We start from the raw sequence: 13,663 nt of genomic DNA, 5'->3' as shown, positions 1-13,663 counted from the left end.
CTCCTTTTTACTTTTTTTTCTCTTTTCTTGCCCATTCCCTAATCCTTTCTCCGTCCCTTTTTTTTTCTAGAGCTGCTATATTGATGGTTATCTGATAAAGCAAAGTGGGCACTCTGCCTCAGTTTATATGCTGGCCTTTGGTGATCTCCTCAGCAAATTGTATATAGCTTTTAGGAACAAGAGAACACCCTGAGCATTCATGTATAATATAATCTCCACTTTTGTTGTCACTCTCCTGTGGCCTTGCTTTTTGGGCTATCAAAGCTTGGCTTGTGTAACAATCTTTTTTTTCTTCTGTATGATTTTTTCTCAAATTCAGTAAAACTTACTGAAAGTAAAGTAAAGTTTGCTCTGCCAACACCTAAAGTGTAGTGTAAAGTGTTTATATATATATATATATATATATATATATATATATATATACAGTATACTGTATATATTGTATATTAGGTAAATATGAAATCCTCAATACAAATATTTTAGCCAGCAAATTTTAGATTCTACACATACTGTCTGGATTTTAAATCTGTAGGAGCAATCGACTAGTGCAGAACTATTGTGGGGCTTTTTGTAATAGGAATCTTAGTATGCTAGGCAAACACTATTACTATGGAAGCACCTTTTAAAAAAAAGGTTTAATTTTTTTTTTTTATTTTACAAATAAAAAGACAGTGACATAAAATATAATCTACAAAAATAAATTTGATATTAAAATGTACAATACAGTTAACCAAAAACCACTATAGTTTTCCTTCACTCCCGTGACCTTGATTCAACCTACAGTGGACTTCAGGCATCACTCAGCCAGCCCAATCTCTGGAGGGAACCCCACATTAATGTTGGGATCCATCCAGATGCCTGCGTGGCAGCTGGCTCAGCCTCTCAGTGCCTCGCTGAGTGCCTGAGCCATCTGCTCCCACCTCCTCCAGAGCCCAGCGCTTCAGTGAGCGCTGGAGAGCCAGAGCTGAGAGCTGGTGACTGACAGCCTTACTGAAAACCAAGAACCAAGAGATCAATGGTCTTTGATTGCTCAGTTCTTAGTGGCAGATTGATGTTGCATCCACCCAGGTGAGTATGATTGTTATTTTAACATCCCACACTTCTCTTTTAAAGAAAAAATCTCCCTGTGAAAAAAGGGCATTAGGTAAGTTGCATATTTTTGGAGGGCATTATCACTCCATCAGCATCTTGGACTAGGAAAGGAGGCTAATGGTTATATCAAGATGAAAAAACTAGAGGTAGGGTGGCTATACACCTGTAAAATTTTGATTGAAAACTTTCATTCATTCCATTTTCTAATGGTTAGTGGGGTCAGATCAACAATCATTTTCTAGCAATGCGAAAATTTTAAGGTGTGGGATGGAAATGTTTTCTCGTTTCTTATCTGAACAAACAAAATTTTAACCGTGAATTTGATTTCTGTTCAGGAAAAAACAAACATGTTGTAATTTGCAAATAATATCCTGTTTTTGCTCCTCTAGTTTTTGGTGAGCTCAGAGCACTCCCCATCAGCCCCACCAGCACACTATTAATTCTGCATACAGCAGCTGGCCTGCGCTCCAGTGCATGGATACTTACAGACTTGGCCACTAATACTGCTCATGAAGAGGGGGAGAGTGGAGCAGTTGTATTGGAGGTACAGTCATCTGTTATTCACACACAATGATAGTATTTTAGTTTAATGATGGAGTCACTATTGGTTTATTCAGGAACAGTATATATGAGATATTGGGATATAAATATCTCCAAATTAGCATATGCAGCCAGCAGGTAGAGCCCTAGAGTCTACTGACTACACATTTGTAATTTGTTCCCATGATGTTCATCTTTGTTCAAAACACACAGCTGAATGGTCCAGACATGGGTCACACCTCTTCCCAGTTCATTGAGCTGTGAAGGGAGTATCAAGTATAGAGAGACAGTCCAAAAGTGAGTAGCTGCTGCTGGATTGTTTTATTAAAAAGTCCAACATGCTCTGTACACAGTGTCATCTGCTATATTAGGCATTATTTCTAAAGACTAATTGTTTTCTAAACAATATGTTTTACCTTCTGCTATAAAACATTCAATAAAAAATAATTGAAAAAATTGAATCTTCATACGTTTTGGCTAAAATGTATTCTGCTACATATCTTTGATAACAAAAATCCCAATAAATGTATATTGATTATTGTTTGCATGATAGTTATAGCACTTACAAATTATAGTATATATGCTGGTGTTTTTTTCTTATACTACTAATGGGAAAGATGAGATACTTATAATGGGACTGTGAGAGTGCGGAAGGCAGTCTGACACTAACTGACATTGACAAACTGGCTGGGAAGGGGTTAACATCTATGGAGATCAAGGGGTTACCTGTGGGTTTTTTTTTGTATCCCAAACAATTCTTCTGTCAGTTATGGCTGCAATCTTTCTTGGTCTACCTGACTTTGGCTTGGTATCAAGAGATCCCCGAACTTTCCACTTCTTAATAAGTTATTGAAAAGTACCGACTGGCATATTCAAGGCTTTGGATATACTTTTATATCATTTTCCATCTTGATAAAGTTCCATTACCTTGTTATTCAGGACTTAACCTGTGTGGGTCACCTTTTGTGTCTGTTCAAGGCCAAACATTCCAGGGTATGTAAACTTTTGATCAGGGCAATTTGGGTGATTTCTGTTATCATTATGATTTAAAAAGGAGCCAAACAACTATGTCAATTCTGGTGTTCAATGGCAAATGCCAATTGAGCTCTATGGTGCCAGGCAGTGAGCACAGGGCCCACTAGAGGACGTCGGGCCCTCGGGCCACCTTTATGAAGTCTGTTTCTGATTGTTTTGTCAAAGACATTCACACCGGTGGCCTGCTGGAGGTCATTTTGTACGGCTCTGGCAGTGATCATCCTGTTCCTCCTTGCACAAAGGAGCAGACACCGGTCCTGCTGATGGGTTAAAGACCTTCTTCGGCCCTGTCCAGCTTTCCTAGAGTAACTTCCTGTCTCTTGGAATATCCTCCATGCTCTTGAGACTGTGCTGGGAGACACAGCAAACCTTCGGGCAATGGCATGTATTGATGTAACATCCTGGAGGAGTTGGACTGCCTGTGTAACCTCTGTAGGGTCCAGGTATTGCCTCATACTAACAGTAATGACACTGACCGTAGCCCAATGCAAAACTAATGAAAAACAGTCAGAAAAGATGAGTAGGGAAAAAAATGTCAGTGGCCTCCACCTGTAAAACCATTCCTGTTTTGGGGGTTGTCTCATTGTTGACCATCTAGGGCACCTGTTGTTAATTTAATCAACACCAAAACAGCTGAAACTGATTAACAACCCCCTCTGCTACTTAACTGCACAGATCAATATCCCAGGAGTTTAATTGGCTTGATGCTATACTCTGATTAAAAAGTGTTCCTTTAATTTTTTGAGCAGTGTATATGACGGCAATGGGGAGATTTACTAAAATTGAGACACACAGAATCTGGAGCAGCTGTGCAAACCTTCAGCCTGTTTATTTAAAGTGATTGTAAATGATAACTGTTTCATTTAAAATAAAAAAAATGTTATTCTTACCTGCTTTGTACTGTGGTATTGCACAGGGGGGCACCTTACCTCATCTTATGGAATCCCATGCCAGTGACTCCCTCCCCTTCTTCAAGTGCCTGCTCAGAAAGCTATGGGCTGAGGGGGCACCTGTATGAGTTGCTCCCAAGCTGGGCTGTGTGCATCCATAGACACACCAAGCAAGGCTGCGCCACATCCTCCATTCCCTCCTCACAAGATTTGACTGTCAGTAGCAGGAACCAATGGCTCCCGCTGCTGCCTAAGTCTCCTGTGAGACCAGAAAGTGAAAGTGCGGTGATGCAGCAGGGATAGTGCTGGACTGGTGAGGGGAGGCAGGTAAGTGTTTAGAAATGGGGGGGGGGGTGTATTTTACCTAATGCTTAAGGTACACAAATGCTTAAAGAAAACCCTTACATATACCCAGTGAAGTGATTGTCCTCAGGTGATACACAGAGCTTAAACAGACCTTCCTACATAAGTTGTATCTGTCTATCTGCAGCCTTCTCTTCTCTACATCAGTTCAAAGTACAGAATTTATACGCTTGTCTGAGCTGTCAGAAAAAGGGGTAGAGAGCTGAAGTTACACTCTGCAAAGCTCAGTGAGGAAAACTCTGATTGCTGATTGGAGGGAAGAGACACACCCCCCTCATACAACACACAAGAACAGAGCTGAGGCTGTCAATCTGCAAGAGGTCCCTCCCTGTCACCATTTTTCTCTTGGTATCAGGAAAACCTGACATAAGTTATTCATGCTTCAAAGTCTGCTGGTAGGTTAATTGGATCCTGTCTAAATTGGCCCTAGTATATGTATGCATGAATGTAAGTTAGGGACCTTTAGATTGTACACCCCTTGAAGGTCAGGGACTGATGTAAATGTACAATATATATGTAAAGCACTGCATAAGTTGATGGCGCTATATAAGTACCTGAAATAAATAAATAGTAGTAGAACAATGCAAGAGGAATAAATTATTATTATACAGGATGTATATAGCGCCAACAAATTGCGCAGCACTTTACAAAAGGAAGGTAGACATTACAGTTACAATATAATTTGGTACAAGAGGAAACAGAGGGCCCTGCTCGTTAGTGCTCTTAACTGAGTCAAGTACACACTTTTGAGAGATATGCTTTGTTCATTTTTCATGTTAGAGGTTTACAACCACTTGAGGTACCCCGCTTATACCAGGAGGCTTGTGGGTCTGGCTGTTGGTTAGAAGATATGATATATTATGTTACTTTAGGACTGGAGTCACACTGTGGCATTGTGCTAATGTACATTGCTTTGAAAATGCAAGCAAGAAGCTGATTGGTTGCCATGCACAACTGCTCCAAATGCTGTCTGCTCCAGTCATAGCAAATATCCCTCGATGTACCTAACTTGGATGGAGCAAGAGACAGTCTGATCATCCTGGCTCTTTTTAGGACAAACAATATTCCCAAAATCCGGGCTCTACCCATGTGTAAGAACTCCCAGATGGTGAACAGTAGCTGCTTACAAATATAGTTTGAAGGACAGGCACAGGTTTCCATTAATATTTTACTATATAAACAATTCCTTTGATGTGTGGGATGTACTGAAATCTGTAACTATGTGTTTTATGCCAGCAGATGCAGAGAACGGAGTTCTGTGACAGAAAATCAAAGCATGAACAATAATAACCAGACCTCACAAGAGACAACAATGTATTGCTGGCATTTTATAGGTAACAGATTATGCACATCAATAATACCTGTGGGTGTCCTTGTGTGGCTCTCCGTGGCACGAGGAATGAAGATGGAGAAGGATCTGGAAATGTAGCCGTGACTTGAGGTACCCCGCTCATACCAGGAGGCTTGTGGGTCTGGCTGTTGGTTAGAAGATATGATATATTATGTTACTTTAGGACTGGAGTCACACTGTGGCATTGTGCTAACGTACATTGCCCCAATACGAAGCAACGTATGGTATACGCGTTTGTGTGCTGCAGTGCCATTTATCCTGTGCTGTGCCTCAGCACAGGATGGTCCAGAACACTGGTTCAGAGCCATCCTCAACTTGCCAGCTTGACAGGATAGACAACAGCAGAAGATGATTTTATCTCTCTGCTCACTCTGTCCTCTCCTCCTGTCAGCATGTTTACTTTCAACATATGTGTACTACAGCAAGGTCTTATTAGGTTCTAGTACAGATCATGCTTTTCCCATTTTGACTGCTGCTATATAGGAAGAAAATATGATGACAAGCTGAGGTTCATTTGTCTTAGTATATAATAGTTTTTGCCCTTGCTCCACCCCTCCCCAGTAGATACTTAAAATGTTATTTAGGGAGCTGAGGGAGGGGTGGAGGAGCTGGGACAGCACAGAGGGTAATTAGACACCAGGGGAGGACTTACCATTTGGAATATTGGGCACTGCCCGAGGGCCCGGGGTCTGTAGGGGGCCCCATGAGATGCCCCTGGTACCTTTTTCATAGGCTTTTTTGAGTTTGGGCAAGGGCACAGGGGCCCCATGATCCCCTATTGCCCGGGGGCCCTTGAGTTGTCAGTCCGCCCCTGTTAGACACTATCAGAAGAAGAGAGAGGTATGCAAGTAGGGAGGGGGTGTACTAAGGAATTGACTAGTCAGCTTTTCCAGTATGTTCAAAGGCACATTGCAAGTGAATGAAAAATAATGTATGGAAAGCAAAACACTGAAAGTAAGCATGTTAACTACTTTTTGCTGCATTTTTTAAAATTACAAGATCTCTTTAAAGGCCCTAGGACTAAATACTTAACCACTTCAAGTCCGGACACTTTCACCCCCTTCTAGTCCAGGCCAATTTTCAGCTTTCAGTGCTATCATACTTTGAATGACAATTGCCCGGTCATGCAACACTGTACCCATATGAATTTGTTAGCATTTTTTTGAGCCAGATAAAACTTTATTTTGGTGGTATTTATTCACCAATGGGATTTTTTGCTATATAAATGAAAAAGTCCAAACATTTAAAAAAAAAAGTGTTCTTCTTATAAAATTTTTCAAATAAATAATCTTTCTTCATAAATCTTGGCCAAAATGTATTCATCTATCTTTTTAGTAAAAAAAAAAATATAACCCAAATTAGTTTATAACCAAAAATTATAATTTTTCAAATTTATTTTACATTTTTATTTTTTTTTATATTATTATTTATGTTTTTTGCTTTGTTTTTTAACATACCGTCACTCTAGCAGTACAGTGTCACCATAATGACACTGTACCACTTGTGGGGGGTGATGCAGTTTTTTTTTTTCTTTTTTTACATTGATTGCTTTTACACCCATAAAGGCTGTAAAAATAATCATTTCTCCTTCTCTCTGGCTGCATTCTTGCATCCATTGAGAAATACCGTGAGAGCTGTGATTGGTCACAGCTTGTCACATGGTACAAGGCTGTTGTGAATAGCCTTGTACCATGTTACCTCTGTGATCATTCACAGATTTCACTAGTAGTAGGCAATGATGTCAGGAAGTGACATCTTGTTTACTACTATTCATGTGATCCCTGATTTGCAAATCAGTGATCACATGAATCATGACCTCACACAGAGCTCCCATACAGTGATCGATGTTCCGCTATGTCCTCCAGACACAGCGGGCACCGGATCACAGTGATGCGTGCTCCCAAGGGAGCGCACACAGGCAGTAAACGGCAGACCGCTTCGGCATTGCTCCCATCCGGCCATTTATGTACATGGGTCGGACAGCAAGTAGTAAAATAGCTTCTTTTTTTAATTCTTTTTTATTGTTTTCAATAAAAGTGCAGTACAAAACAAAGCCTCTGGGGCATTCCCCAGCTCAAGGTAGTACAACTGTACTCATGCAATGAAACGCTAACAATAAAAAAACAGAAACACTAGGTAAACATCCCATACTTGCTATGTAGGCACACAGTCCCACACCAACAATCCAGCCAATTGACAAGAGTAGTTCATCCCAAGAATCCCCTCCCCCCACCACCAGTTGAGTAGCTTATTTGAAAGAATGCAACATTACACTCGTCGAATATATACAATATATTTGATGTGTTAACTGAGCTTTGTAGACTTCAGTCAGGGCAACACATTTTACTTTTATGATGCTTTTATTATACTTATCTATTTAGACCAGTCTTTCTCAACTTTTAACCCCCAAAGGAACCCTTGAAATAATTTCCAAGTCTCGGGGAATCCTGGTAAAGTGACTTCATCAAGGGTCAGTCTGAAGAATGCCCTTTACATTGGTGGTCAGTGGGAGGAATGTCACCCTTATAGACAACAAAAAAGGTCATTGGTTGTCATCATGGTGGTCTTAGGTCCAGAATTATGCAGGAACCATTAGATAAGAGGGAAATCAGTCACAATTCAAGCAACCCCCAAAAACTTCTGGAGAAACCCTATAGTTTCACAAAACCCCAGTTGCATTCAGCAGATCTAGACAGTGAAAAAAGGAAGTTGAATGTGTGTATCCATGTTATACTTCGTACAATATTTATACCTGTAATCTCGGTAATTGGGAACAATTCGTGCTACTGCCAAAAGAGGATGAGAAGATCCCTGAAGCGGAGACTCTATTCCAACAAGAAGAACCTAGTGGAGAAACCAAGGAGATTTTGTATATAGACCTAATCACAATGCATGGGCTGGTTCTGACCTGTCAAACTTACCTGTAAAGCACAATAAGTGAACCCACTCTGTTGAGCTATGGAGCTACTTCTGCGTTCAATGCTGACATAAAGATGGCATTCACCGGCACCCTGATCATGTGGCTGAGAAGTAAATATAACATATCATAATCACAGAATTCACACATAAGATTTTGAATAATTTATTTGTCTATAGGGAATAAATTATTTTATGCTTGTGAGCATGTAAAGTGTGTCCAATCCATCTTACCATTTTAATTACCCTACAACATTGGTTCTCAGCTAGTGGTAAGAGTATTCTCAAAGGTGAAAGGTCACTTCTACCTGTTTATATCTTTTGCCATTATTATGCTTTATATGAAGTACCTCCAGAAGGTGTATTTTTTTTTTAAAATACAGGAAATAGAAAAGATTAAGTGAACACAGAGGCCACCATAAAATGTGTACAGACTGTGCCATAGGTACTTTGAAAATATCTGATATTATAAATGGGCTCATTATGTAATCAAGTTCAGAAATGATACTTAGAATATCATTGTAGAAATATTGCTAACCAATAAATCTGTATCTCTGCTGAGCATGAATAACAGTAGATAGCGTTGATAGAGCGCTAAACTCCAAAGTAATCACATCTTAAAATAAGAGTCCAACTTTTAGAGGCAGATGTCTGTCAGCCATGGTGTCCAAGAGTGCCCCTGGAGAACTTACAAAAGGATGGAAGTGCCATAAGAGCTTGAATGGGTCCAGTCTGCATGTCAGACTGGTGCCCGATACACTACAACAGTATCCATTTGATTTGCAACTACTGTCCAGCATCTTTAGAATTAAAATTCTCTGCTCCAAGCTGCTCCTTTCCACTGCCACATGAAGCCCAGCTGCTGGGAGCAACACAAGCTGTCCCTGCTCACAAACCAATAAGTTTAACCATATAATGTTTAGTTTTAGTGCTCTATGACTAAATCCTGTTTGGTGAAACACGTTAAAAGGAGTTGTCCTAAAGTGGGAACTATCAATGTCATGCTTGTGGATACACCCTGCAAAAAACATGGATACTAGTGAATCCTCCAGTGTGCGGTCGAAGGCAGGTGCCTACTAAGTGTGCTTCTAGTAAGCGAGAGTTAGCTGTTCAGGTTAGGGAAGGGCTAAGCTTTGAGCGAATTGGTTTCCCAAGCTTTTTTGGGTTCTGCCCTGCACACTGGTTGACATATAAAAAGCGGGAAGGCCGGGCTCAGACGCTGCCAGCGGGATCACAAGAAGCAAGAAGGTTTAGAACACAGAAAAAGATGTAGCCCAGAGAAAGCTTCACCTTCCACCCCCAAAGGACTCTCCACTAATAGACTCTGCCAATTTTGGACTTTGGAGAAATGAGTGCGCATTGTGACTTTTAAATGTTGCTGAAGCCTTCATGTAGAAGAAACACCACTCCAAGTGGTGCGACAGGATCCTATCCAACACTGACAGAGGTGCACACCCGGCTCTCCTCCGGAGCCAACAAGAAATCAGAAAAATTTTGGCTGCACATTCCGCTAAAATGTGTGGATTTATTGAAGCGTCGTATAATGATCAATATTACAACATATGAGCACACATGCGATGTGATGGCATGGAAAAAAGTTGACGTCCATTTATGTCCATCCATTCTTGCTGAAGCCTTCAGTAAAAGTTCTTGACTTCAAATGCCTGAAGTTACTCTAAAGGAGTGCATGGTAGAACATGGTGTATCAGAAGAACAAGACCTGAGAACACCCATGGGGTCAGAGCAGTAGTTGCCACGGTTAACCATATACTGGTGGGAGTGTATGGCAGCCGGTCAATAAGCATGGTACCTGGCATAGGTGACAGGCCCTTCGGTAGCAAGGGGGTTGGTGTTTCGCCTCCCAATCTAGTGATCTGTTCCCCAGTTACACAACTCCATACAGTACACGGCTTTCTTTTTCCGCATCCAATATTACTCTGTACCTCTTTGCATCTATTACCTGAACAAGTATCTATCATGGAAAATATATTTTACTGGACTTATTCAAGTTCTTGTGAAGCTCTCATTCTTTCTATGTATTTCAGAGCATAAATACCAGGTACGTTTGAAAATATTTTGATTTTAGAACCATTTTTGGTCTGTTGGTTTTTTTTGTGTAATTAGGATTTTAGACTAGTCTTGGATATGTAACTGCAGATAAGCTCACACTCCTGTAGTACCTGCACCAGACAAAAATGATATGGGTGAAAGGGTTGCAGCCTATGTATAGGTAGTCGGTAGTCAAGGAGAAATTCCTGGGAAGGACTATCAGCCACAGTCAAGATAAGATCTGCAATAAAAAGTTATAAAAATTTGATATATTTACAGTATGTGAGCACAGAAACAATCTATTTAAAACAACATTATAATCTTTTATATCCATTCAACATTTCAGACATCCCTGTCTGAAATGTATAGTCTGCAACTCTTAATCCTTATCTGAAATGGCTGCACTTTTTACTTATTTTTTTCAAAGCAGAAACACACCTGATACTGGTGGACATACTAATAGCGGCCTTATAACACAGCAAGATTTTAGACTAGATTGATAATATAGCGAATGGGAGTATATATAGGGAAGTTTTACTAAAATTATAATCCAGATTGCTATCTATTATTTAAAGAGTATTTCCACTTCTGCAGTCAAATTTTGAGAAAAACAAAAACATGTATGTTATGTGTTCCCATTCACAGGCCATACCTAATTTTTTTTTAATCTTACCTTTTTGATGTTTCTCATTAGGTGTCATGGCTGAATACAAGAATTTTTGAATGTCAGAGTAATGCAGGCCATAGATGGGTCGAAAATCGGCCGATTTTTCGGCCGAAAATAAAATCGGCCGATTTTCGGATCGTTAGTGGGCGATTTGGTCGGCCGTTTTTCGGTATTTTGGCCGTTTTTTTTTTCGGTAAAGTTGGAAAAAAATCGGCCGATTTTGCCGATCGGCCGATTTTCGCGGCAATTAGTGGGCAAATCGGCCGATTTTTTACCGATAAAAAATCTGCGCATGAGCAGTGACCTGCAAGAGGAAGACAAAAAGAAGAAAAAGAAGAAGAAGAAGAGGATGAGGATGAAGAAGAAGAAGAGGAAGAAGAAGAGGATGAAGAAGAGGATGAAGAAGAAGAGGATGAGGATGATGAAGAAGAGGATGAGGATGAAGAAGAGGATGAGGATGAAGAAGAGGATGAGGATGATTATGAAGAAGAGGATGAGGATGAGGAAGAAGAAGAGGATGAGGAAGAAGAAGAGGATGAGGAAGAAGAAGAGGATGAGGATGAAGAAGAAGATGATGAAGAAGAGGATGAGGATGAAGAAGAAGAGGATGAGGATGAGGATGAAGAAGAAGAAGAAGAAGAAGAGGATGAGGATGAGGAAGAAGAAGAAGAAGAAGAAGAAGAGGATGAGGATGAGGAAGAAGAAGAAGAGGATGAAGAAGAAGAAGAGGATGAGGATGAAGAAGAAGAAGAGGATGAGGATGATGAAGAAGAAGAGGATGAGGATGAAGAAGAAGAAGAGGATGAGGATGAAGAAGAAGAGGATGAGGATGAAGAAGAAGAAGAAGAGGATGAGGATGAAGAAGAAGAAGAAGAGGATGAGGATGAAGAAGAAGAAGAAGAAGAAGTAGGATGAAAATAAGAAGAATTCCAGTCCAACATAAAGTGTCTCTGCAGAGAGCTCCGCTATTTCTGACAGTTCTCTGACAGTTCCTTGACATTTACAGCGGTTGAAACATTGTATCTATTTGTTTCCGAATAAAAACATCTGTATCCTAAATGGAAACAAATAGATACATTGTTGCAACTTCTATAAATGTCAAGGAACTGTCAGAGAACTGTCAAAGAAATAGCAGAGCTCTCTGCAGGGACACTTTTTGCCGGCTCTAGACGGGTAGAAAATCGGCCGATTTTTTTTTACCATTGATGGTAACGTCGGCCACTTGAACAACCGATTTTTCGTTTTTTAAAAGAAAAATCTGCAGTTTTTCTCCCCATCTATGGCCTGCATATGGCTGGCCATACATTATACAATTATCTGCAGATTTTTGGTTTAGATTTACCAAAAACCATATAATAGGAGGACAAACCTACACAACACTTTCAGTTGTATCCAATTAGGCAGGCCCTTGCACTACATAGTTGAAGGTAAATCTAAAGGAAATTGGGCAGAAAATCTGCAGATAATTGTATAATGTATGGCCAGCCTTAGTCTGTCCTAACTCTATCCTCATTAACATACAATGCAAAAGGCCCAGCCTCTGAAGTCTTAACCCTTTGTTAGGACAGACAGTGTTCAAATCTAGTTCCAATTGATAATGAAGATCTGCCTGCACAGTACAGACAGGGCTAGCTATGGCAAACACACACATATACTTTCCAGCCCCCTCATAACAAAGTGAACTATGCAGGATTTTTCCTTGCTGGATATTCCAGGGAAAAAAAGTCTAAAAAAGGTAGGCTGAAATTTTTAAATATTTTATAAGTTATGCTATGTGAATGAGGACATGTAGCAAATATAAAGTGGATGTCATCCCAATCTGGATGCAAAAGAGGAAATATATTTCAAGGCTTTGCACATGGCTGTGTAGTAGACAGTTCCAAGTTGGCAGAAGAGATGATTTGTAAAAGGAAACCTGATTTTTCCTTCCTGATGCTGCTCCTACTCTCTCCCTACCAAGCAGGATCTGCCCCTGACCTACTCCCACACTGAAGGCGCACCAGAATGATGCAGGAAAAGCTATTTAAACACTTCTATTAGAAATGGCCACCTAAATCTCACAGGATTTTAGAATCAAATAGGAGACACCTGTCTCCCCAAAATTATACTGCCTGGAGCCCATAATAGGGAACAACTTGATCCAAAACAAGTTCCTGCCAGTCTGACGAAGTGACACAGCACCACCTTCAGGCTGGAGGACAAACTGAAGCCCAACACCCACCTACAACATTACTTTTGGACCATCTAGGGTCTGAACCCATCAAGATCCACCACTAGCTAAAAAACACTTTTGGGTAGAATCCCTTTAAAATTAGAATGATTACATAGTGATAGTGAAAATAGTGATTTTGAAATAAACAACAGCAGTACGGAGCATTGATAGGTACCTTCTTGGTCTGCCTCTTCCTCTTTCACTGTCATAGTTAGGGTTTCCCCCCATACAGGGTTGTTAGTTGGATTGAGGGCAACATGTGATACACTTTTTGCTGAAGTTCCTGTCTTTTCATCAGTGCTGCTCATTCTGTAAATCATACATTTATTAGGTATTTCATTTGCTTAAAATTGGGTGATATGATTAGTTATTGTTTCATACATTAGTGATCAGCACAAAAAACAGGGTAATGAACAATTATTAGTCATATATTTTTTAAAACATGTATGGCCAGGCATGTAATGAAGTGGTGTTTTACTATCTCGTCTTTCTAATTTTTTATTGTATGTAAAGCATTCATTCCTTTAACAGCATATCATGCGTTTCTG

General features: G+C 40.1%; 1 protein-coding gene across 1 annotated transcript in view; it reads right to left on the bottom strand.

Annotated features, from left to right (window-relative positions):
- The window catches only part of CCDC33 (coiled-coil domain containing 33), a 141,373-nt gene that overhangs the window by 93,152 nt on the left and 34,558 nt on the right, over positions 1 to 13,663 (bottom strand). Inside the window, exons 5-9 of the mRNA XM_089671381.1 lie at positions 13,291 to 13,424; positions 10,368 to 10,477; positions 8,193 to 8,294; positions 8,024 to 8,115; positions 5,282 to 5,396 (exon numbers count right to left, since the gene is read on the bottom strand). Coding sequence (XP_089527507.1) covers positions 5,282 to 5,396; positions 8,024 to 8,115; positions 8,193 to 8,294; positions 10,368 to 10,477; positions 13,291 to 13,424 — 553 coding nt within the window. The remainder of the gene's footprint in view (positions 1 to 5,281; positions 5,397 to 8,023; positions 8,116 to 8,192; positions 8,295 to 10,367; positions 10,478 to 13,290; positions 13,425 to 13,663) is intronic.

This window comes from Staurois parvus, unplaced genomic scaffold (assembly GCF_062004578.1).
Source record: "Staurois parvus isolate SC_StPar_1 unplaced genomic scaffold, SC_StPar_1.0 ptg000105l, whole genome shotgun sequence".
Taxonomy (NCBI): domain Eukaryota; kingdom Metazoa; phylum Chordata; class Amphibia; order Anura; family Ranidae; genus Staurois; species Staurois parvus.
This window is presented reverse-complemented; position numbering and strand designations above follow the sequence as displayed.